At 36.3% G+C, this 25,650-nt stretch overlaps 1 protein-coding gene and 1 long non-coding RNA gene across 6 annotated transcripts in view; one reads left to right on the top strand and one right to left on the bottom strand.

The window, feature by feature from the left end:
• LOC140344527 (uncharacterized) overlaps nucleotides 1–2,991 on the top strand; it is a 70,395-nt gene extending 67,404 nt beyond the window's left edge. For both annotated transcript variants that reach the window (XR_011923581.1, XR_011923582.1), the window contains one exon: nucleotides 1,723–2,991. This is a non-coding gene — a long non-coding RNA (uncharacterized lncRNA). The remainder of the gene's footprint in view (nucleotides 1–1,722) is intronic.
• The window catches only part of ADGRG4 (adhesion G protein-coupled receptor G4), a 56,410-nt gene extending 40,989 nt beyond the window's left edge, over nucleotides 1–15,421 (bottom strand). The window contains exons 1-3 of one of the 4 annotated variants that reach the window (XR_011923579.1): nucleotides 14,868–15,421; nucleotides 6,346–6,444; nucleotides 2,357–2,953 (exon numbers count right to left, since the gene is read on the bottom strand). Coding sequence is in view for 1 of the 4 variants with exons in the window: in XM_072431715.1 (XP_072287816.1) it covers nucleotides 2,357–2,953; nucleotides 6,346–6,478 (730 nt within the window). In the remaining 3 variants the exon portion in view is untranslated. Of the gene's footprint in view, nucleotides 1–2,356; nucleotides 2,954–6,345; nucleotides 6,506–14,867 lie in introns of those variants that run through there. The other 3 variants (XR_011923578.1, XR_011923580.1, XM_072431715.1) reach the window with 3 other exon arrangements.
• Nucleotides 15,422–25,650: the final 10,229 nt, after the last annotated feature.

The raw sequence follows: 25,650 nt of genomic DNA, 5'->3' as shown, positions 1-25,650 counted from the left end.
GAAAATGTTGTGAGTTTTGCTACTGCTAGTTCTCATTTAAATGGATGAAATTCCAATCTTGTATGTACATTTGTCAGTAGTGTTAAAGTTCTCATAATGAAGAATTGTTTTATGTCAACTCCGCTTCACGTTCAAAGTGAAATTATACTGTAACAATAAAAAACTGCAAGGTTGTTTATTGCAAAAGGAAAATGTGATGTCCCTTCTGCAATTAAAAAAGTATCTATCTGTTTGGAATGTTTTACTACACCCATCTATCCTTATTGCTGATCTTCTCCTTGTAATGAAAGTTGCCTGGCTGTCTCTGGCTTTAATACTTTCTTAATCACTTACAATAAGGAAGCATGTAGTTAATGCAGGTATAGATATAGTATCTGGAATTTCTGCTATGGGGATACAGTTCTTATTCTCAATATTTTATAAAATAATCTGATAAAAAGTGAAGCCCCCCAACTACTACCTATTGAGGGCACAATCCAGCTTACAGGACATATCTAGCCACCAGCAATACATTTATTAATACTACAAAAAAATACCTAGTGACCCCCTAGAGCTCACACTGTCACCAAAGTCTAACAGAGCTGTACTATGTGCTGGGTAACAACTGTTTCTTGTCTGTTTCTTCATATGAACAGCAATAGGGACAATGATGAGTGTAGAAGGAAGTGTGTGTGGGTTGTTGGTACTTTTAAAACAATGTGTGTGGCTGGAGTTGTTGTTAAGAAATGTATGTTGAATTAGACCTAGACTGTTTTGTCTTATTTATTTATTTTTTGTGCCCGTGAATATTGTTGCAGCTGAATATGGTTGGAAAATGTCAATAATTTCTGTGAATGATCTTCCAGCAAATTCATTAGTCCGACATCTATGTAGTCAATAATTGTGCATAGGTTCATTTTCCCAGTGACAATAAATAACATCTAAATGACTTTAGCTACAAACAATCAAATTGCAATAATGAATCTTCCTTGTATTTGTATTGCATGATCTTTATAGCATTCAATTAATGAACAAATTGTACGTAAAGGTGAAAATGGTGGGAGGCTCAGTTGGAGAGATTCCTTCTCTTCTTGTCTGATTAAAGTTGTCGCACATGGATAAGAAGTGAAGAAAACTCATTAAAAGCAATGTAGAAGTAAAGAAAAACAGTCACATAGGGGATTTCTAGGACCTCTGTCAGTGTTTATTGTTATCTATTTCACTGTTTTATCATTATTATTATTATTATTATTGATAAACAGGATTTATATAGCGCCAACATATTATGCAGCGCTGTACATTAAATAGGGATTGCAAATGACAGACTAATACAGACAGTGATACAGGAGGAGAGGGCCCTGCCCCGAAGAGCTTACAATCTAGTAGGCGGGGGAATTTCACACGCAATAGGATGGGAGATATGTAGTGGTGGTTTCAAATGACAGAGGAAGACGGGTAGGCAAGTTTGAAAAAATGGGTTTTGAGCGCTCTTTTAAATGAGCAGAAAGTAGGAGCAAACCAAATATCATACATTATGTGAAGGTTTTAACCTTTCCCCATTCTTTCCAAAATAAAATAAAATTCCTAAATTTGAAAATATTTTGCACAGGACAGGACTACACTAGGGGTGGGTCCTGGATAGCAGATATATTGTGCTATAGGTCATAATCCTTCTGAAAAAAGGTTGCCTACTGTAGAAACATTCTGGAAAAGCTTGGTTGATGACTATTTTGCTTCTTACAGGGCCCGGACTCCAGAATAGAAAGGAAGGATTTGGGTGGCCCCTCCTATCCCACCGCAATGCAGGCTGAGTTTTCAGACTGACAGGTATGTATGGAGCAATCAGGAGTTTTTTGATGAAAGACTAATACTGCCACTTGTAATCCATGAGTAGCAGGTGCCCTTCTGGCAGAGCGGCGTTGGTGGCTGGACTGCGGAATTGCTAAACTATTGCTAAAGTTGCTTTTTTGTTTATTGCTGACATGAAGATATTTTGTGTTAAGGTTTGCCAAGGCAAATCCATTTGGAGTTTGTGAGTTAATCACAAACAAAGAAAAAAAAACTTTATCGAGCCTAGACATTCATTAACTTCTGACCAAGCTGTGGTTTGATTTGCAAAAAGAAACAACTGCAGCGTTTGACTTGGTCAATAAAGAGTTACAAGAGCTTGCAGAACAGCAAAAGATTTTTTCCCCGCAAGTCATGCAAACCACCCCCCATCCCGTTCGTATCTAGGAGTCCTCCATATGTCGGATGTCCTTAACTTGGGGACTACCAATATATTTAAATTTATATATAAATTTCGCCTGGTTGCCATTATTTCAGAGCATTCTGGAAATCTAAGAACTTTTTTTAATAAAAGAAATGCAGTACTTACCACAGCGCAAATTCTCATCATCTATTGTAATTTTGAAATTCCATGACTCTTTTGTCCAGCTGAGAAGATTTCCTTCGGAGCAGTCATGCAGTTTAGGTAATCTTGAATAATTCCACATCTGGAAGTTGTATAATTCTCCAAAAAAGGAGTCATTTACGTCTTCTACGATAATTCCTGCCCTCCTCTTATGGCTAGAACCCAACACTAGACTTCCCCGACCTTTCAATGGATCATTACTTGTTATGGTATTAAAGACGGAGATCCCATCCACATAAACTTCCAGCTGTCCTGTGATCCTCTGCTGGGTTAAACATACAGTATACCAGTAATTTTGTTTCTGTTCATGATAAAATTGATAATTGACTCCCTGGTAAACCATTTCATATTTATTTGTATCAAAATAACGCAAGGCAAGTTCTGCAGGCCTATTACCATCTTCAACACAGTATGAGAATACGGTCGAAGCAGCAATGTTTTGGAAAAGGAGGTCAAGGCACACAGTGAATTCGAATAATGGAGGAATATTTGTATCTTGCAGTTGTCCTGCGTATTTGAATTTTATAACCACTGCTTTTTCCTTTAAAAGTAATTTTTTATCTGAAAAAATAAATAAAAACCAAAAAACGTTAAGAGAATGTTTAAATTATTTTGCTCAAATCAAAACTACAATGATTTTCTCAGGTGTGCTCAGACAGGAGAGTGAGTTTAAAGGACAAATTTATCAAATGAATGAACCAGTTTTGTGTGGCCTGCAGTAAATTCACTAATTTATCTATGTATCTATTTATTATACATATATGTTAATATATCTAGCTATGCAGACTATCTAATCACACAAATAAAGTCATCATGGATCTGGTGTAAACTTAAGTCCCTTAATATTTATTATAAAATATAATAATCCTTTAAAAAAATGTTATTGTTTGTTTATTTTCACTCAAGCATACAAAGGATTCATACAGGAACAAGGTAAATCTGAAAAGTGTTATGTTATATACAGAATACATTGGGAATTAGGAAATTGGGAGTTTCATTAGACCAAAATCTATGTGGGAATCGTGAGATTTATTTTTAAAATGCCATTTTAGTAGAATATATATGTAAATTATTTGATGTCTTTGCAGGCTGCTGGGGGTCATGAAAGACCCTTTCAACTATCTTAGACCTGTGACCAAAAAGGACCCCCCCGTCCCGTCCATGTGTACATAGCCAAACTGACATGATTTAGATGTAGCGATGTGTAAATATCTCAAATACACTATAATGATATCTATCTATATTTCATCCATCTATATTTTATTCCATCTATTTAAGTACCCAGTGATCCTTCTGTACATCTACCTTTAAGATACTTCCCTCTAAGGTAAAATATGAATGAGCAATACCATAAAATATGAGTATACCAAACTTATATACAAATTCCGTGGGTTTTTACATACTGATTTTTGTGCATTGTTGGTCAGGATCATATGGAAAGGTGAGGTTGAAGCTTTTACTACAGATCTGCAGGCAAAGATTCTGCAACAGTGTCACCTGGCATTGTACCCTTGACATAAAACCCTATTATTTGAAATGAGAATCATTACAGCTGGGTCACAGTGGTAATCTCTTGGTATTAATAAATCTGTAGAAGGATTTCTGAGTTTTATCACTAATGGTTAATAAAGTGTATTTTCTCCTCATTAAATTCAGTCCTAAATGGATTACCAAAGCTTGTTCATTAGCTAATTCATTTGGTAACATGAATCCTATGTTGGCATACCTACTAAATAGTATATAAAGTCTATGTAATGAAAAAACAAGACAAGACTAAAATAAAAGAATTCTACCTAAGCATTTTATACATTTAAAAAAAACTGTTGTTACCTAGAAAAACGTTCTTAGAAAAATTTTCTTTAAGTTCATATAGAAGACTTGATAGATATCATCAGTTGAGCCCTGCACAATATGCTCAAGTGCAGGGGTGCCCACACTGTTTAGGCTTGCTAGCTACTTTTAAAATGACCAAGTCATGTTATTATTTTGAAAGGCAGGGCTCCATGATCTACTCACGTTGCTTTTGCTATCTACCAGTAGATCACGATCCACATGTTCGGCACCCCTGCTCTAGTGCATACACGTGCTGTTTTATTGTCACCCAAAACAAACAGTCGTGATCATCTCAGGTCAAAGTCTCACCTCTTGACCTTTTTAAAATGAGGGAACCCCTTTTGCCCTTATATTCACACAGTGCCCATTCCTCAGTGATCCCCTAGCAAACTCTGGAGGAGCCTGGCTAAGAAACACTGGTCTAGTATGTGAACAGTTGTCCCCAATCATTGTTCATTAACCCATCCCTGCTGATCAATTACCAACTGAGTGGTAATGATCACTGTACTTTCCAATGTAGGTGGGCACACTGGGGTGCAACTCAATCATTCTTCCCTCTTCCTTCTCTAAAAAACAGATAAGCATTGTGTATCCATCTTTTGTTTGTTCTCCTATCACTGCAAATGATCATAAAAGATTATTTCCAGAAACAGAAATCTGACTTTTGTCTGATGATTGTTTAGGATTTAGGATTTGTTTTACCAGTATTTCAAACAGTATCAATCTCTGGTACAATACAAATACTAGTGTTCACAATACAAATTAAAAGTAGACTTTGTTCCCAACCTCAACAGATTCTGTGAGGTGAGCCGGATGTCATGCTATACATACACTTCTATGGACAAGTGGTTTGATCTTAATTATTCCAGAGAGATATATAGATCTCTATGTGTAGTAGAGGCGATATTCTTGCTGAACCTCCAGTAAGAAGAAAAAAAAAAAACCTCTTCCTTCACATTGAACTGCTTTTTAATAATAAAATGGTATTTTGATATTTTTTGTTTTACTGTTCCTGCATGATGACTGTATAATTTACAGCAATATATTCATACAGATCTGTACAGCTACTGAAAGGTCTATTTTAAACATTAAACAGGGAAAATATTTATTAAAGAATATGCAGTGCAAAAAAAATGTTTGCAGGTGTCACAAAACTACAAATGCTATTAATTTCAAGCTGCATTTTTTATACCTTTTTTTTTTTAGTTCCATAAACGCACGTGGAATATAATATTATTGAATATTATCAATCACTAGAGAATTGACATTACCTATCTGGTAATTTTGTAGCCAATTCGATTAAAACAGTGCTCAATTTATTAAAAAATATCATGAAAAAGCAACATATAACGCATAAAAATAAGGTTTTTACCATTTTTGGTATCTCACCTAATATATATATATAATAATTTTTTTTTCAGCAAAATTTGAATATTCTCAGTTGTTTCTTACAGAGCTGTCTTCTAATTCTAATTAGCCTGCAGGTGACAAGTAGACAGTAGTGCTTCAGAATCCTTACTGGAATATTTAGGTTGAATAGATGTGGTGTCACATTTCGGGAGAATGTCAGACTTTCTGCAAATATTGCTACAAAGAACTGAACGGTCTGCTGATATGGATTATTACATACAAAACAATAGTAAACAAAAGAAAGATAATTATAATAAGCAAAGCTATAGCATGGGCATAAGGGTGAACTACTCCTATGCTCCATGTTTATCACCACTGTTTTCACTGTATATACAATAGTGATAAAGTACCCATGGGGGAAAACCATAGAAAAAAGGGTTTTGGTAGGAGGATGGTTCATTCTTGAGACTGGCATCCAATTCTGGCACTTAAGTTATTGTATGTTAAAATAGGTCATTATTCTTTTGGAGACTACATTACAGTAATAAATGATGTTTTGTATTCCAATATCTGTCTGGAGCTCAGTTTTAATGCCGTTGTGCCCTGACTTGATGGAAAATATGCAATATTGGTGGCCATTGAATCCCGATATTGACCACCAGACAAGAAACACACACTTTAGGTTCTCCTATAAAACTAATTTTATATACAAATGTAAATCAAACCCTTTCTAATTATGAAATAATACATAACTATATGTTTAATATTACCTTCTGATGTCACTAGGTTTGTGGTAAGGATCAGCAGAAGAAAAAGCTTCAAGAGATAATGACTGGTTCCCGATGCCTTCATTTTTATTGTCTTCACAACTAGAATTGAAAGACATATGCTTATTGCTTTCATGCTGCTTGTTTTATCTTGTTTGACCTTCCTATCAATGTAGGATATTGAAAGAATAGACCTATAGGAAATATACAGCAGGGGGATGCAAACACAGGAACAGTTCAAAGCTGAGCGTTTGGATAGGTTCACGTTATGTAAAACATACAATCATAAAACAACAAAGTACCAGCTTGCCAGAAGCTGATGGTACAGATAACTGTGTAATATAATACATTTAACAAGGCTACTATGACCCTGCTAAGACTTGAGAACAGAAGATAAATGAGATCTATATTTAAAATGGGTAAATGTATGTTGTGACATATTTATTCATGTGCAGTGAGAAAATGAATCATCAAACTCAAACAATTTCTTTCTAAAGTCTCGGACTAATTATTTTGTCACAAATAAGAAACCAACAATGATACCTATCTAGCAAGCATTTTATCACGCCAAGGAGGAACATTTTATTAATTACTGCTGCAACCTGTGCCCTATAGTCAATAGATATGCTTTATTACCAATATTAGTAGAATTTTTAGTAGAATAGTTTGGAGCAGAGTCCTTTGTAATAAGCTTGTGATTATTACACTCTCTCTCTCTCTCTCTCTCTCTCTCTCTCTCTCTCTCTCCATTCTTTGTTTGCTGGATCACTCAGCTTCACCCATGATAGTCAGGCCCTCTATCTCTATTTTTCTATTTCACTAAGCTCATTTGAATGCAGAACATTGGGTTGGTTTGTATACTGCCCCTCTCTCAGAGTGGAGTGCATGCCAAAAACATCATGCTAATTTACATATTGTTTTTGTTATAGTAAAATCAAAATCATCTCTAGACTGGCGGTGTACTAACAGATAAGGCTATTTTTGCATTGAATAAAAATGCTCTACAATATATTTGTCTACATTTATATAAAAAGATGTAATTAAAAGAGAAGCTTCTACAAGAACAAGGATATTGGGTATTCTCCAATTACCAATTAAAAAATAGCCCCTTTCATGAGTTTGTAAACATCAAATTTAATGTTGCAGTATAGTAATTGGCGAAGTGCATGATAATATTGATAATAACTTTCTATGTTTAAACATAGAGCAATGGTGATTTTACAAAGCAACTTACTAAAGAATAACAGACAATAAAATTGCACCTTGGGGTGGAACCACTTTGAGATTGCTGATGAGATTTCTTGCTGAGAAAATGTACTTACACTTCTTGAGTGAGCGTAATCATGTATTCAGGTAAAATCACTACCTAATCTCCACTAAGCTTTATCACTTTTTCTTATTTCAGTGACAACCATTGTTTACAGGAATGAGATAGATAGATAGATAGATAGATAGATAGATAGATAGATAGATAGATAGATACAAGTTGTCCAAGCTAAAGAGAACAAAAGCAAGTCTGGAATTCAATGTTATATAAAGCCAAATAAAAAATCACTGTTTCTGAAATCAAATACTCCAATAATACAGAATACTAAAATCGGTCTTAATAATCATACAGAAATTGCTAAATTATACATTAATTCATCTGATCCAAATCTCTTTGCCAAATATTATTTCTATCTGCATAAATCATTGTATATTTAGAAAGCACTGTACCATTTCCATGGTTCTGGACCCTATAACAGGTAAATAGTTTGCCATAGCTCTATATAACTTGGAGCACAAGCAAATCTCTTACCTGCCTTCCAATGATCTCCATTTCAAGTCTACGTATGTCAGGCCAGCTTATGATTGAGCGAAGAAGCAAAATGTCTGGTTAATGTATGTTGAAAATGAACTGTTTGTCTAACCATAAGAGATAAGCTACAAAATGTAGCTAGTTACTGTCTTAGTGACATTTCAGATCTTACCTACTGTATTCCAATCAAATCTTCTCTGAATGTTTTAAGAAATATTTGGACTGGGTAAAAGATAGAAAGCCAGCAGTAGGGATCCATTAAGTTTTGTGTTCCCAAGATCGGCAGAGAGAAAGATAGTGTCATATCAATGAGAAATCAGTGTTTCCTGACATACAGAATGTTAGACGTCATCATGTGTCTACAATTTGAAACCTCGCAGAGGACAAATGCAAAGCACTGTTATTCTCATATGTCAACTATCCTCTGATTAGTTGAGTGGCTTTTTCTTTTCTTTATTTACAGATGGCAGATGTGTCATTATTTATTCTTGGGAGATGCTAAATATAGTTTGGGCTCTATGTATGATTTTTTGCCTCTGCAGGTTCATTTATCATTTTGCTCTATGCATTTAACCATACCTTGTAATAAATGTCATGTTAATGCACCTGTTGAGTATCTAACTGCCAAAGTGCTGCTTTTATAAAGCTAGGCTTAGTGGCTTCAGACTGTGATACATTGACAGATAATATAGAGTATACATAGAGCAATTAATAACTTGCTGATGGGGCACATTTATAATGAGAATTGGTATACAGGTAGTCCCTAGGTTACATACAAGATAGGGACTATAGGTTTGTTCTTAAGTATAATTAGTATGTAAGGTGGAACAGGTACATTATTTGAATAAATTCAATTAGGACAAATGTTTGTTTCAACATAATAATAGGCAGTGTGGTGTCAGTGACTGTATAAAATCCTCACTGTGAGTGAATCACAAACAAAGCAAAAAGAAAACTTTATGGAGCCTAGACATTTAATAACTTATGGAGAAAGCTGTGCTTTGATATGCAAAAAGAAACAACTGAAGAAACAAAAGAAACAAAAAGAATCCTTCCAAGCATTAAAGTGGACCTATGATCAGAATGGCAACATTATGTAACAGACTCACTTTCTCTGGGAGGGTGCATGAAGGCTCCCCTAAAATATATTCTGACTACAAAGGTAGATAATTTTTTTATGAATGATGTGCAGAACAGAGGAGAGAAGTCTGTACAAAGTACAAAACAAAAGGTAGGACTGGAGATCAATTTCAATATCTTTTTCTGGTTCCCCATTGACAACAAATCGCTCTGTGTGTGACTGGTATTTTCTGACTGAAGCTCTCAAAGGCAGGAAAGGATACACTTTCATCAGTGAAGCTGGGTGATCAAGAAAACCTGGAACAAGTTTCTTCAAAGTCATTTGCAATTTGCTGGCAAATGTTTTGAATCCTGGACCAAATCCATTACAGGTTTGTTGGATCACCAAGCTTCACTGATGAAAGTGTATCCTCTCCAGCCTTGGGGAGCTTTAATAAATCAACCCAATATTTGAGTAAAGATTTATTATAATCATGCAATAATGTGAAAAGCAGGTTCCTGTTTTATTTCCATTTCACATGATTGGGTATTCAAAGTAAACACAATTACAATGTATTCAATGAAGATTCTCAAATCTTTGAGTCTCACAATCTCAATAGTTGTAACTAGGGTGACAGAGTAATTATAGTAATATACAAAGGTAAAATCTACTTTTATTAAAACTATGAAAGCATGGTATAGCAAAAAAATGTATAACAATAACAATATAGTACATTTTCCCTTTGATCTGTAATTTAGTATAGAAGAGTTCTATGTTGAAAGACATCTCTTTGCTCAGAGAATCATTTATAAAGTTGAAACACATAACCTATTATAACTATACATATATATATATATATATATATATATATATATATATATATATATTGTGTTCTCCTGGTTAATCTGTTCTACCTATTCCAGGGAATCCTTTCTCACAGAGTTCAAAGCTGAATCATAGTATAATAAAGATTAGCATATCATTTGTTAATTTCAGTGTGATCATTAGTTAGTAATACAGAAAAAATGAGCAAATTCTTAAAGAAAGAAAGAAATAGATATAGAATATATATACACCAATAAATATGTATTAAAACATATCAAAAATCTTAATAAACTATAAAGTTATTAGTGGTGGCCCCTTCCCCCACTATTTTTTCACTCTAAAGCAACTGAGGAGAATGTGTATAGATATATTTGTGTTTTTTAACAAAAATGATAAAAGCACAAACATGTCTAGTGCACTATGTATAATACGCATCTATACTGTGATCTTTTATAATCTTTTCAAGTGACAAAAGAGTGACAGATGAACAAATGATAGCTGTACACACTGTTCTATGTAAGGGGGAAAGGAGCAAGTAGAACCCCGCTGTGCTCTTTTCTCTTGACTTGTATTGCGGCTGTCTACTGTCGGTCGTTTATAAATCAGTCCATTGAGCGACCTCTGTAGACATGTCCGATTCTCACCCAAGATGACATCTGACGTATATACATAGCCTTCAATAAACTTAGTACTTAGAAAAAAGTACTAAATAACATCCCCAAATAATCAGCACAAAAGTTACTTTTAAATGTTTGATATATTAGATAGCCATAAGCAGATGCTGAAATGATTACTAATGTCAAATGACAAAACTACAACCTACACTTTTTTTTTATCTATTAATTACATGAAACAGTTTGTTTTTTATCTCTATTACCCCAGTAACCCCTTTGTGGATTGACTTACATTTTGAAAAATATAGTAAGTATTGATCATTAAGATAAAACCAATACCCCTATAGTGGAAATTCAGCATCAGTATACATTTGTTGGGTTAACACTCTCCAATATTTTCTGCTGTTTAATGATAAGATTTGTTGTATATACTTTTATGTATATATATTTATTTATTTATTTATTTATTTATTTATTTATATAAAGGCAATGTACATTTTGCAAATGTCACATCCTCCAATGGCCTAGCTACTGTTTCTAGTACAGCTGTTAAAAAATAGTTTTGGCCAGTGAATGAACCTTACCTCTCCATGGTGTTGAAAATAGGTTTTGGAGAGTTTCATTAATATATATGTAGTAGATAGCATCTAAACCCTATCATAATTTAAACATACAACACACAACAATACATTTCATGAATAGGAAGGAAGCAACCATGTAATCGATGATACATGTCTATTAAGGTAACAAGAAACCATCAATCAGTATCAATTGAGATTAATCGGGGGGGACTCCAATCTGAGGGGAGACAAAAGTTGATAAACAGAAGATAAAAAATCAGGGAGCAAAGAAAACAGTAGAAAAAGAAGGGGGGATAGATGGCAGTGGGAGTCAGGTAAGAAAATAGTGAAGTAAAGAAAAAGAAATAGAAATCTTAAACACCAGGGAACCAACACTAACAACTGTCTATACCCATAAAACTTAGGACGGAAATGTCTCAAGTTGGGAGAGCCCAAAAAGGCTATCCATGCTCCAGGTCTCCAAAAATTCTGACATTCTATTATGTAGCTGAGCTGGTAAGTCTTTCATACATCCAACCATTCTAACAGTGACGGAACAGTGCTAGAGTGGCAATGACGAGGTGAAAAGTTGGAAAGGTCCATCATATATGCAGCATAATGCTTGTCTTCCTGCCATACCTCCAACAAAGCTCAGAGACTTATACCACCTATACCATTGGACAGAATTGTATAATTCTTTGTCTGAGCCCTATTTACCATAGTAGGATTATGGATCAATGTAAAAATCTTTTGTAAATCCTCCTCAGAAAGAGACACCCCAAGCTCACACTCATGTTCTGGAAAAGCATGATGCAGAAGAATCAAATATAACTGAAAGATAAGATGAGTCAGTGTATTTTTTTGCAGGCAGCAATTCAAATGGAGTGAAGTCTTTACACAAAGTCAATGGTTCTGCTGAGCAAGCAAGATAGTCACATAAGTGTAAGTATTCTAACCATCTTCCTAGTTTGGGAGGGAGTCAGCAGTAATGTTGCAAAAGGGCAAAAAACGTCTATTATGGAGACTAACGTAAATAGAAAAGGGATCTGCAGACACCAGAAGAGAAAAGATGAGTCATTAAGACTGGGAGGAAAAAAGTTGTTACCCAGGACAGAGTTGAAGGTTTCAAGGTGGGTTAAGATGTGATAATGACTGAAATTTACATCCTAAACTTTTTAAAAAGGCCATTAAAGATAGGAGAAGGACACCAATGAAGGATCAGAGCTTTGTGGTATCTATAGTAATGAGGAAAAAAGGAAAGAAGATACTGCATCCTCCACACACGCCTAAAGCTTCTCTTCTCTGTGAAAAATCTAGTGAAATGCATCAGTTAAATGTGCAGCATAGTAGTGGAAGTCAAAATGGTATAGACCCCCAGATTGTTTGTGATGGATTAATACTGTGTGTTGGAAGCAAGTGGTTGATGATCCCCAAACAGAACAAAAAATTGTCGACCTAAAACATGTAAAGAGGTTTTAGGGAAGCAGGATAGGAAAGGGCTGAAAGAAATATGGAAACCAGGGTAGTGAATCCATTTTGTCCCAGCCAAGAATGACGAGAGCAATGCAAGCTTAGGTGTCACAGTTGAACAGTTAGGGTCATATAAATCTACTAATGTGAATAAAATCTAAACTCCTAAATCAGTAATGGAAGAAAACGACCACTGAAATGGTAAAGCAGGAGAGAAAGAGGTGACCTCTCTTAAAGGGAGGGAGATGTCTGAGGGAGATTGCCATTTGATTGATGTGATTTGAAAGGTTTGAAGTTCTTGCATGATGGATGGAAATACAATATGGTAGTTGGACATAAACTAACAGGTTGACCATAAAAAGTCCTTGGTTTTCCCACCGCATTAGCCAGGTGCTCCACCACCAATATATACAAAAAGGGGCATAGGGAGCATCCCAATCTAGTGCCATTTTTTTGGCCCTAGGCCAGACAGCTGACCATTACCCCAGATCTTAGCAGTGGCATTCATAAAAAGCAAAACTGTCAACAAATGGACTGGCCATACTTGTGGAGACAGGCGTACTGAATACCATTGGAGTACAGCCATCTACTAGGAACCCTTGATATCTTGTGGCACATTTAGGCCCTTACCTCCACAACAACCTCCTCTGTACCCATACATGCTGTGACACATGGACCTTGTAAACAATGTAAGTAAGCCACATTTTGGTGGGATGGGGGGAAGGATGCAGAGGAGACCCAAGATTATATTTGACAGACTGGACCATTAGGGTTCCTCACATTGGATGATGTGGATTTCATGCTTCCTTGCTGGGCAATAGATAGGCAGCTGGACTGTTTCTTCAGCTGGTGCTAAATCTAGTAGTTAAACTGAAGATCAAAATCTAGTAGTTAAACAGAAGATCAAAGCTTTTACAAGGGGGAATTAATTCGCTCTCACTTTCTCATGTAATGGACCTTGTTCTATCTAGGGGCATTACCCTGCCCTAACTCATATGACACCCATAAGCCCTTATGATAGCATGGGCCTCAATTTTGATTCGTTAGCTGCCTGGCTCTGCACTGTGCTAGCGCCTCTGCCTCCATTAGGACCACCCCAGTCATCTTCCCTACTTTGAAGACCACAGATCTTCAGAGAGTGAAGGGATTGCCTCCATCTGGGGAACAACATGATTTTCCATGGACTTTTATGTTTTGCTCACTACTATTTTTCTTTGTATGAACGTTCCCTATATTACTTTTTATGGGTTTTAATGTCTTTCAGGTAATAGGTTACAAGGCCATTTTACTATATACTTAACCATTACTTTATACTATGATAGATATAGGGGAAACGTCAGGTTTCACACAGTTAGTGTGCATGTAACCACTATCATGGTTGCCCTTATTGTGTTATCTTCTAATGTTAAAAGAGGATAACAATTTGCTTGGGGGTAGCTTAATTTTTACCCCAGACACAGAAGTTGATGTATCTTAACATATAGACAATCCTCCCTGTTCCTTATTGAAATATTGTGAACAATGCCTCTTCAGTCATCTATTGGCAGTCATGTGGCAGCTCTTAAACCCAACATCCAAGGATTACACTTTTTACTCCTAGCCTCACCATTCACTCCAGAACTGACCACATTTGGGTGCATCACATTGATCTCCTAAGGGTTTCAACTGCTCAACTGGAAACATCACATATTCTGATCATGCTCCATATATTTATTACTGTATGCCTAGCATTACTTTTTAAACTTTTCCTCTCAACAGATACCCACGTTCTACGTCCACAAATTTGTCCAAGTTTTTCTAATCACTTTTCATTTTTTATTAGGAAGGATTGTGGAAGGTATGCAAGAGATGAATCTCATAAGAGTATGTTTTTTTACCTTCACTTGTGGAGTCAAGGGGAATAAACAAGAGAGTTACTGAAAATAGGTTTTATTATAAGAGTATACCAACAATGTAAAACTTGAACCTGTAAGTAACATGCAAAAGTATATAAAATGACTTTTTTTTATAATTTGAATCAAAATTAAACAACCCTTTAGTACTTCTGGTTTGCATTACATGATAATCCATTTATCCCATAATCATAAATTGAGTGTTTTCATGATTGTCACAGATACATGTTCACACCCTACTTTAACAACCATTACTGAGTTTTTAATATCTCTCAACAAAATAAAAAATGAAATATACATAAATACCTGAGTGTGTCTTCAGGTTATCATGGTCGATGAAAAGTTTATTTAAGCATACAGACCCTCTGGACGCAATAATGAACCCCGTAGATTTCCACGAAAACTCTGTAAGAATGCAGGAAGGTGAACACTATGTGAACTTTGATCTCTAAAGCTGAATGATATGTCGAGTGTAGATTTATTGCCAAGCACAGGTAATAAAACACACATCTTAGTCTGAGTTATGTAGATACTGATTGGGGAGCATTTTCAATTTCACAATAAAAGGACATAACTTGTCAATGCAGTAGTAAAAAAGACCCTAAAATTCAGACCGTCCTCACCTATCAGATAACTTCTCACACGTATCGATTTACAATGTACCATGCAAAAATGAAGGTTATGCCATAGAAAGGCTTTGGTGTTTCATGTATAAAAAGTAAATGGTTAAGCAACATACAATAAACTGGTAAAACATTAAGAAAATTATAAAGTCCGCAATACAGTTGCGATTTTACCCAAAGTTTTATTTGTGGGTTTCTGAGCAAATTATCAATAATGAGAGATTTTGGATTTAGTAGTGTTGAGTAAAAATCTTTATTAGAACCTAGAAAACGGACGGCGGCTCTAAAGCTTTCTCAAAATATTATGTGCACCAACATGCCATTGATTTCCTCTTAACTTAATGTTAATTTAATTTTACTGTACATGCTTGTGTAGTATTTATATTTCATTGAGATTGTAAGCTCTATGAGTCAGGGTCCTCTCCTCCTGCGTTATAGTTTGTATTTGTTTATTATGCAGGTTTATCATTTTTGACCCCTTTTTAATGAACAGCGCTGTGTAATATGTTGGTGCTTTATAAGCAAAGGGTAATATTACTAATGCATTTTTTTAATTTTTTTTAATTTTAGGAGAGGAATAGCAGTTCAGGTAATACCTGTTTTCAAAGTTGCTGTCCTTTTAACTCTGTTCCTGACCTATATATTTTTGCATGGGTGGAAGCTGGATGGGTTGATGGGACTGAAAAAAGAAACACAAATGTGTTTTCCCACCAAAAATGTAAAAATTTTGACAAAGCAAAAGGGGCCTAAATTGCATTACTCTCAAATTTTATTGAAAGGATTCTAAGATTTCAGACCTTTGGGGAAACCCAACAACCAATCAGGTGGGTTAAAGCAAATCTACGAGCCCACACTAGATGATTAGCGGTGGAGATGAATGGTCGTCCTGGTGTCTTGCCATGCGTACAATGGCCCCCCAACGTTGTTCATCAATTTGCACTGAGGACAAATACTGTCCTTTACAAAAAAGTTATATATCTTTCTTGCCGTGTTCACTATTCTGAAAACAATGAGTGTTCCTGCTCCCTGCAGTTGATAAAAAAGCACCCACAACAGTGCCATGTAATTTATGTCATAATATACTCCAGTGATATTTTGTGTTCCAGAGGCCCCCTACTTCAGTGATCGTTTGTAGTCTAGGGTCCACTGACCCCATGTCATTCAGTGACATGGAACTCCAGTGACCATTTGTGTTGCAATGACCCTTTGTACTCTAGTAACCCTTTGTTCCAGTGCTTCAATAGCCCATTATACTCCAGAGACCTCAAACTTGTGAAACTGATGCATTTATTTTTTTCACTATAATTTCAGAATGCTTATTTATGCATTTCACAGTTTTGCTCACTAGTGTTCAGCCTTGACAGCCTTGACAGCCCACTTATTTATTATATCACAGGTTTCCTTTAAAAGAATAAACCTAGCAATATAAAAATATATAGCTAAAGAAAGACATTGTTTTTACTGTGCTATGCCATTAATATAAAGACACTTTTCATGAAAATGTTGTTTATTTTTTTACTTGTTCCTATTTTTTCTGACGTGAGGGAGCATTGCAATTTTAGATCATTAAACTGTCAGCGCTGCTGCACAATTAAATGTGGGATGCTCCTTGATGTATCCATAGCAATACTTTCTTCCTAATGTCATTCTTGGTAGCAAAAAATGGATACTAAACTGGCAAAAACTTGACAATTTGCTTCCATATATCTTCAAAAAAAACAATTCTTGTCTGTGTTATTAAATCTTCAATTTCCTAGTGCCTAAAGCAACTAGTCAGCTTCTTTCTTTCTCTAATTCACACTGGAAAAAGCAAAATGAGGCACAAAAACAAAGTTGTTTCCTAAAATTATCATTTAGGAGGTCATCCAGCATCATTTAACTAAGTGTTTCTCAACCAGGATTCTGTGGCATTCTAGGATTTCTCCTGAGCTTGCAAGAGGTTCCCTAACCAAAGTGTGCCTTTCAGGCCAGGTGACACCAATGATCTTTTTGGCTATCAGTAACGGTAATATTCTTACCACTGGCCTGCAATGTAAAATGCATTCTTCTCACTGATTACCACACTAATGTACTCTGCGCTGCCATGGGAAAACAGACAATAAGTTGCAATAACCGTAATTTTGCACTGTGCTGCCTCCATGCGTTGATGACACCCTCCTAAATCAATACTTTTATTGCAAAACTGTTGTGTCCACTAGTTGCAGGCAAGTGATCAAAGTCCTGCTTGGACTTGATTGTAGGAAATAATAGCCAGCCAGTGGTAGACTAATATCCTGACAGCAGAAAAGTCTGATAACAGCAATATCAGTAAGGCCTCATTCCTACTATGTGTGCTGCAGGGCGGTCTGATTTATTAAAGTTCCCCAAGGCTGGAGAAGATAGTCTATCATGGGAGAACCTGGGTGATCCAGCAAACCTGAAATGGATCACCCAGGTTCTGCCATGATAGTCTATCTTCTCTAGTCTTGGAGAGCTTTACCTACTCAGGTTTAGGGTGTGACACTCAAAGACATCACCGTGGCATACAGAACAATGTTTAATTATTCCACCTATGACTTGCATTGCAGTGCGTTATGTCAATGCACTGCTGCATGCAATTCTGCTCCATTTTGTGTGCTCCCCTATTTTGTATATTAAAAGGGATCGGCACACAGGAGACTGTGCATTGCAGTACAATGCACTTTCTTAATTTTCCTAAAGCTACGTACACACGTCAGATTTTTATAATTATTTTTATAATTGGCCGATGCCGATTATCGGGCGAAAATCTGCCGTGTGTACAGTCGGTGTCGTCCATCGTCCGGACGACCGACCTGCCGGATCCACGGACGATGGACGACAGCCGATCGTAATGAAAGTGAAGGGGAGAGCGCACAGCAGGGTGCCGCTCCGTCGCTCTCCCCCTCCCCTCTCCATAGAGCATGAACGGTGCTGTATGTACAGCACCGTTCATGCATCGTGCACTCCCATTGGCAGTGTGTACGCAGCTTAACTATGGGAAAATCTGTCATCCATCTAAAAAGATAAGCATCCAACTTTTTTTTTAAAGGATGCTGCAGGGTCAATTTTTTCATCATACTCTACTAAAAGGGAGAGAAAGAGGAGTGTCAGAGAAATGTGATTTTACTATCCAGTTACATTCTGGGGCAAGTCAAGGTCAACCTTGGCTCGGAGGAAGTGGGTTGAATAAAGAAGACTATACAACTAAAGAGAACTAGAAGCAGAAAAAATACAGCAGAGGCCATCTTTGGATTGTTGCTGAATATTTTATCTTTAAATTACCTGTTCATTCTGTTATTTTTACCTGGGGTTCTGCTTTAACCAACTTGTTACATTTACCAATGACACATCCATATCCTGTTCTTTAGCTGACTCATTTCCCTTTTACTGTATGTGTGTGCCATTCTGTCTGTTTATGTTCAGCTATTTCCTTCTGCATTGTAAACACTGACACAAAGCTACCTACTTTATGCTTGATTTTGTGTAGTCAAAACTTTTTAGTCAAACATACTGTTTATACATTCGCTGTCTATAGACATATATTAAACCAACAGAAATATACATTAAAAAAAGCAGAGACAACTGCAAAAGGCTGATACCAGTCAGGTACTCACACTGCTTGAATTTAAAATGTATTTAATGTTGTACTATTAGTTAAATCTTCAATCATGTTTGTTCTAATAAAAAAAGGTAATGGAAAATGTACCACTGTCTCTGTGATGTGTGTTTACATGGAATGTAAAGATGAAGTATGGAAAGGGAATAAAAAGTATAATGTAAAATAAATACTACTAATTAAATAAGTACTACTAGACCTTAGTAGGTAATTACTGACAAATCAATATGTTAAAAGACATTTTTTTTATTTCATATAATATAAAAGTTTTAAACACTCCATACAAATTAAAAAAATTGGGGCCAAAAAATATGGCACTCCTTTGATAATTTAGATACAAAAAATTGTTTGGGGAAAATCCCAATTAAATCAACTGGGTGACAAGAACCAAAGGAGTGGCAGACAAACTGAGATATTAAACAATGCTGGCACCTGTTATTAAAGACACGCAGCATAGGAGACGTAGATGTAGAATTGTAAATGCTAGGAAAGTACACCATAGTTCCAAGAAGTTATTATTCCAGGGACTGGATTGATATTTATTTACAATTTCATTTAGGTTTCATTCAATGAATATATCTTCTACTTCTTTTTGGAAGCCAGCTTATCTCAGCCCATTTCTGTTTCTAGACTAGGCATTAACTCCCTAACTGTATTCAGTCGATGGATGACAATAGTTTTATCTTTCATCTTCTTGTAATGAAAAAGTCTGAAGGCCAAATTTTTACAGTTTGCAATGAATGGTAAGAGGGGAAGCCATTATTGACCTTTTCTGAGAAACTTCCTTAAATCCCGAGTCTTGGGCTTCTGTCCTAGAGGGCCAAGAACCACAAATTTGTAATATTTCTGTGTGGTTTGCAAAGTATCCAAAAATAGATGGTTTAATTTATAAAAAAAATCCGATCAGTATGTGGTCCCTGGGAATTGAAGTTGAGGATCCTTGCTCTAAATGAACAGGGGTTTATTTTTGTAGGCGGAATAAAGTGAAATGGCATCTTTAAGTTTTAAACTTGACTTTCAAGCAATAAAGGGCCTGTGGGCTAAAAGATAAATACGGGGTAAGTGTCTGGCATTTTTTTTATTTCAAGTGAATGTGGTAATCTCTCTTTCACCTTTTTACTAGGTTGTTACAAATATTATTCCAGCATAAATTGTATGGGATTTTTTAAAGGTTTTTTAAAATGTTAAGACCTTGGGTATCCTGACTGCCTGTTATTTTGTAATAAGGAATCAAACACTTGAGTTTTGGATTTCTGATGGAATTTCATACAATCCTATCTTCAAAAAAAGCTGTAGATTTTTAAGGTAATGAAGAGGTAAAGATCAACAGGTATATTCTCTACTTGTCTATAAAATGTTCTTGGTTTAAAAAGTTAAAATGAATGCAGCCAACGCATCTAAGGAATGACTATCTGCAAAATACAATGTTTTAAAATTTAAACATTTTCTGATCATTTGAAAGCAGTCAGAAATAAACATATTTAATTTCTGGTTGATTACTACTCTTTTGATAAATAATACTTAATGAAATAAATGCCTACATTTCGCATGATACAGCATCAGAAGTCTGACAATGAGACTCATTGAACATGTGAACAAAAGTAAAAAAAAATCAGTAAACTGCTTTAATGCAGGTATATTTCCAGTGTTTTAACAAACTTAAGTGCTGCAGGTCCAGTACAGTACCTGATAATTCTGCCAAAAATCCTATAGACTTCTATCTTCCAATTGCTTATAATGCTGTCTCTTCTGTACTGAAATCCCTATGATCAGCCTTGCAAGAGTTTTCTCTTTATTAGACTTCAGAGCTGTAACTCTGTATACCTCTCTCTAGCCCTTTCCACATGCATTCATTGATTTCTTTTTTCAGGAGATAATGCTGCTGTCCTTATTCTAGAGAATTTTCTAACAAACTATATACCTGATTTAATATTGTTCTCCAAGACTCGAGAAGATAGAGTAGCATGGGAGAACACGGGTGATCCAGCAGACCTGGATTGGATTTCTCAAACATCATTAGTAGGCAAATGTTTTCAATCCTGGACTAGATCCATTCCAGGTTTTCTGGGTCACACAGTTCTCCCTTGATAGTCTATATCAGTGGTCACCAACCGGTGGTCCACAAGAAAATTTTGGTGGTCCACAGCTCTGGCCAGTGCACTCCTGAGCGGTGTCAGGAGAAAAGGATCCCGCTGGCGGGGCCCACTGGTAATGGCCGCGGACCATGTCTCCTGTACAAATCTCTGGCTCAGGGAAGTGGGCGGGCTGTAATCCTTGAAGTGGCAAGCGGGCAGGGTTATGCCATCATGACATCACTATGTAGGAGGATTCTTCCCTTCCCTGAGTGACACCCGGCTCCCCGCGCATGCGCAGTCAGGAGCCAGTAATTGTAGTGGTCCGCAGGACCAAAAAGGTAGGCGACCACTGGTCTATATTCTCTAGTTCTAGGAGAGCTTTAATATCAGGCTAAGTGTGGGGTAAAAGCTCCTGGGTGATGTAGAACTGGGGGGCATGCTCATGTTACTAGATATAGGGCATCCTGTTAATTCCACCTACCTTTAGAAAACTCTTTAAAGCCTGGAAAAAGCATGATAGGAAGTATTAAAAGGTAAATCTTGCAACTGGAACAAGGTATAAGGGGAATTTACCCTGGCATATGCTCCAGATGGAATGAGGAAAGTTTGTAAGAAAATATAAGTTATGTCTGGAGATCACCTTCAAAAGCAACTAGATACATTCACAGTCTGAGCTATCTATCTAAATACAGGCCTGGAATGCAATTGTCCTTCTGTACCTTTCAGTCTTCTGCAAAGTATAGCATATCTCTATGTAAATCCTTTTGTATCTGTAAATGTTTGTTCTTGAATCATATTGCTGGTCATAAAAATCAAAGTAATTGCCCTCAGGCTCTAGCTATACAAACTGTACTTCCTTTAATAAGGAATGGGAGCAGATTTATGGTATTTGTTCCCAGTCTGAATCAGATGAGGTTAAGCCTGCCCATTAGTCACTGGAGAAACCTATCTTCCTTTTACATAGAAACTAAGATAACACTCAGCCAAGCCCATGGATGGTCGGATCGGACCTCAGATGCTTATGGGGTCACCTAATTTGACAGTGCATGGGTTGTTATATTAGCCAAAGGGTTCTTATAGTATGTGATCATTTTATGTGACTTATACAGTTTTAGGGTAATCAGTTTTTGCTATGATTGTACGCTTAAAATCACATTTCCCTTTCTGTAGGACAGTCTCACCACTTAACAGGCTCTCCAATGTAGATTCAACACATGGCAGGTCTTTCTCATCACCCACATGGCCACCTCTTTATATGGTATGCTTTTCATAAGAAGCTCTGTATTTAGGACAAGCTCCTATTTCTAGGGAAGGCTTTCCAGGGCAGCCCCTCTTTCTACTGGGGACATTGGTCCTGATTTATTAAAGCACTCCAAGGCTAGAGAGGATACAGTTTTAGCTGTGAAACTGTGTGATCCAGCAAACTTGGAATGGATCTTTTAAAAATAATTTTATATTTGTTAGCAAATGTTTTCAATCCTGGACCAGATCTGTTTCAAGTTTGTTGGAACCCCCAGCTTCACTGATGAAAGTGTATCCTCTCCAGCCTTGGAGAGCTTTAAAAAATCAGGCCCATTCTCTTTTGTTTGTGGGTCCCTGTACATAGCAGGTTCTCCCTATTAAAGATGCTCCAGAGCAATCTCCCTCTTAAGAATCTATAAAAGATTAAAAATACAATAAAAAAAAGATTTATCAGTCTTTGGTTTAGAAACAAAGATCAATAAATTCAAATGATACTTACTTTGGAGGAGAATTGTAATATGAACAGTAGGTGGCAGTATTGTTGTAAGTGAAAGTGAAACAGAAATACAACTGAAAAAAAAACTTTTTTACTGGAATAATTACACCCTAAGGCTAAGTCTACATGAATTGTTTCCTCGGTGTTTAAACACCTATTTGAAATGCCCATAATAACCCCTCAAAATGCCCATCAAATGTTTACAAATGCCTATAAATGCTCCAATAGCCCCCCTTTGAAATAAAAGGGGCTGTATAGGTGTTGAATGCTATGAATGAGCATTTCTTTTCTTCCACGTCCCCTTTTTAAAACCCCATTCTTAATGCTTGAAACTACTTGAATACGAAAACTGTACAGGCATTTATAGGTGTTAAAAATTAGACATGCTAGGAGTGTACACAGAATGAAGCCCATTTGTGGCATCACAGCAATGCTATAACTACAAATAATGTGACCTAGTGCTTTTTTAAACTAAATTTGACAACAGGGTGGAATATATAGTGGGCTGACTCAAGTAAAAAAGAAGCCTTTATTTATTTAATGTAGTGCCAGACCTGGATGTAGTTAATATTATTATTATTATTATTATTATTAATAATAATAATAAACAGTATTTATATAGCGCCAACATGTTACACAGCGCTGTACGTTAAATAGGGATTGCAAATGACAGACAGATACAGGAGGAGAGGACCCTGCCCCAAAGAGCTTACAATCCAGGAGGTAGGGGAATTAACAAACAATAGGATGGGAGATATGGAGAGGTAGGAAGTAGTAAGGGGTTTCAAAAGACAGAAGAAGACGGGTAGTCAAGTTTGAAAATATGGGTTTTGATTGCTCTTTCAAATGAGCAGAAAGTAAGAGCAAGCCGAATAGAACAAGGTAGACCATTCCAGAGAATTGGGGCAGAGTTGCTGGTATTTCCAATTTTTGAAAACTCGGAAAAGGCAGATTAAACTGTACACACTGCTCTATAGAATGTTAGGCCATGAATTGCATTAAGGCAGACAAATAATTTTAATATTTAACGAAAATAGGACATGCACATTACCATGTACCATGATGTATAACCATGTATTATGGTGCACTGCAACATCATGAGTAAAGAAGTGCCAAAAAGAGTATTATTTATGAATTGCCTATCCCCTCCTGTATTTTACACATTTGTTTGGTCATTGAGGCAGCACCATCACCATGATTAGCCAATGGCAATGTTTGGTAAATGTCAAAAAGTTAGAGAATGCTTCAAAACTACCTAGAAGTGTCAAAGATTTACAGAACAGAATGTCCTGGCATTGGAGTTTGCAGTCTCTTGCAATTTCTATTGGTCAGTAAAGCAGCCCATCAATGTGTTGAGACAATGGAAATGTTGGAAATGTGGCAGGGAGTAAGAGGAAGCTTCAAAATTATCTAGAAGTGTCAAAGATTTACAGGAGAAAATGCCATGGTGTTAAGCTGCGTACACACTTCCAATTTTTATCGTTCAAAATGAACGACGAACGAACGACGAACGATCGATTGGGCAAAAATCGTTCGTAAAAAAAGTAACCAACGACGCCGACGAACGAGGAAAGTCGTTGGAAATGAACGACCGGACCGGCGGATCGGATTGGACGACGATCGTTGACCATCGTTCGTGTGTACGATCGTTCATTGATCGTCCATGGTCTGAGCATGCGTGATGAACGAAAGTTCCTGCGGTGCACGTAACTTCCTGTATCGTTCAAACGATCGCATCTATTGTGTGTACAATATCTACGAACGATCGTGTCGTTATCTCTATGTACAGGATCGGTGCTATACGATCGTTCATATATATCGTGCAGGATCGTTCGTCGTTCGTTTACCAACGATAATAATTGGAAGTGTCTACGTAGCTTTAGAGAGTAGAGGAGAAGTGTGAAAACTGGGAAAGGTATGTTCAAATACCTCTAGGTCACCAAAAGTTGTAATTTAATACAAAGTATTTTTTTTTTTTAATTAAAGTAGAAAAACTATTGTTTACAGTTTCAGACATTCTGAAATCTTGGACATATTCATATGGAGAGGGTGAGGGGTGTCTGGGCCGGCTGACCAATTTTAGCTTTAACTATTGAACTTTACTATTGTAAACAGGCTTTTTTTAACACGATTTATGAAGAAATTTGGGAATATAAATTGGAGGTAGGAGTGCCACCTGCTCAATGCCATGATATTATGAAATAATGAAATCATTCAAATGCATTATATTTTATTTTTTAGGCTTGATCATAATAAATTAAAAAAAAAAACACAATATTGAAAACCAATATATGTTTTTTTTTAAAGCAGATAGTTCTAATCCAGTTTTGGTACTGGTATGAGAATCCACTGCAGAAGAAACTTTTAGTAGAAAGAACGTTAGAAAATTGGGTGGGCTGGGTAGTTTAGATATGAGTGCAAGCCAGGGTGGACATGTGTATATTGTCCTCCCCCTAAAGATTTTTAACATGCCATCTGCAAGAAAAAAAAGCCTGAGCATGTGGTTTTACTTAGATGATGATCCTGAAAAACAGGCAATCCCTTCCATGTTTATTAAAGATATCAGAGATGTTTATAGCAAAGTAATTCTTCTTTATCTTGCTGATGTTATTGTAATTCTGATAGCAGTTCCAAGCAATTTGTGACTACCACTGTGATAATGAAAAATCTTTTGACCTCTCATTTCATTCAGCTCAGGCGTGTCAAGTTACTGATGGTAGAATTCAAGACTGCTTTTCCTGTCAGCTGTTTTGGCCTGTTCTGCACACAGGAACTCTGCTGATCTCTGCTAGAATCTTTGACTGCACTGCAGAGAATCTTAGCTATGATTCCTGGCAGGGTCACACTGGAGCAGGAAGGACTTGCATGAACTTTTATTTCAGAAAATAGGCAAAAAAAAACTAATTTAGAGTAAATAATCCCTTTTAATCCATAGGATGTTGTTTTATTTACTAAACAGATCATAGATTTAATACTAACATGCAATGTCAAGCTGCAATATCGGAAGCTAGTAAAGTACTTTCTTGTATTAAAAGAG

Source organism: Pyxicephalus adspersus, chromosome Z (assembly GCF_032062135.1).
Source record: "Pyxicephalus adspersus chromosome Z, UCB_Pads_2.0, whole genome shotgun sequence".
In the NCBI taxonomy this organism is placed as follows: domain Eukaryota; kingdom Metazoa; phylum Chordata; class Amphibia; order Anura; family Pyxicephalidae; genus Pyxicephalus; species Pyxicephalus adspersus.
Note: the sequence above shows the minus strand (reverse complement) of the source record. Positions and strands in the feature narration are given on the sequence as shown.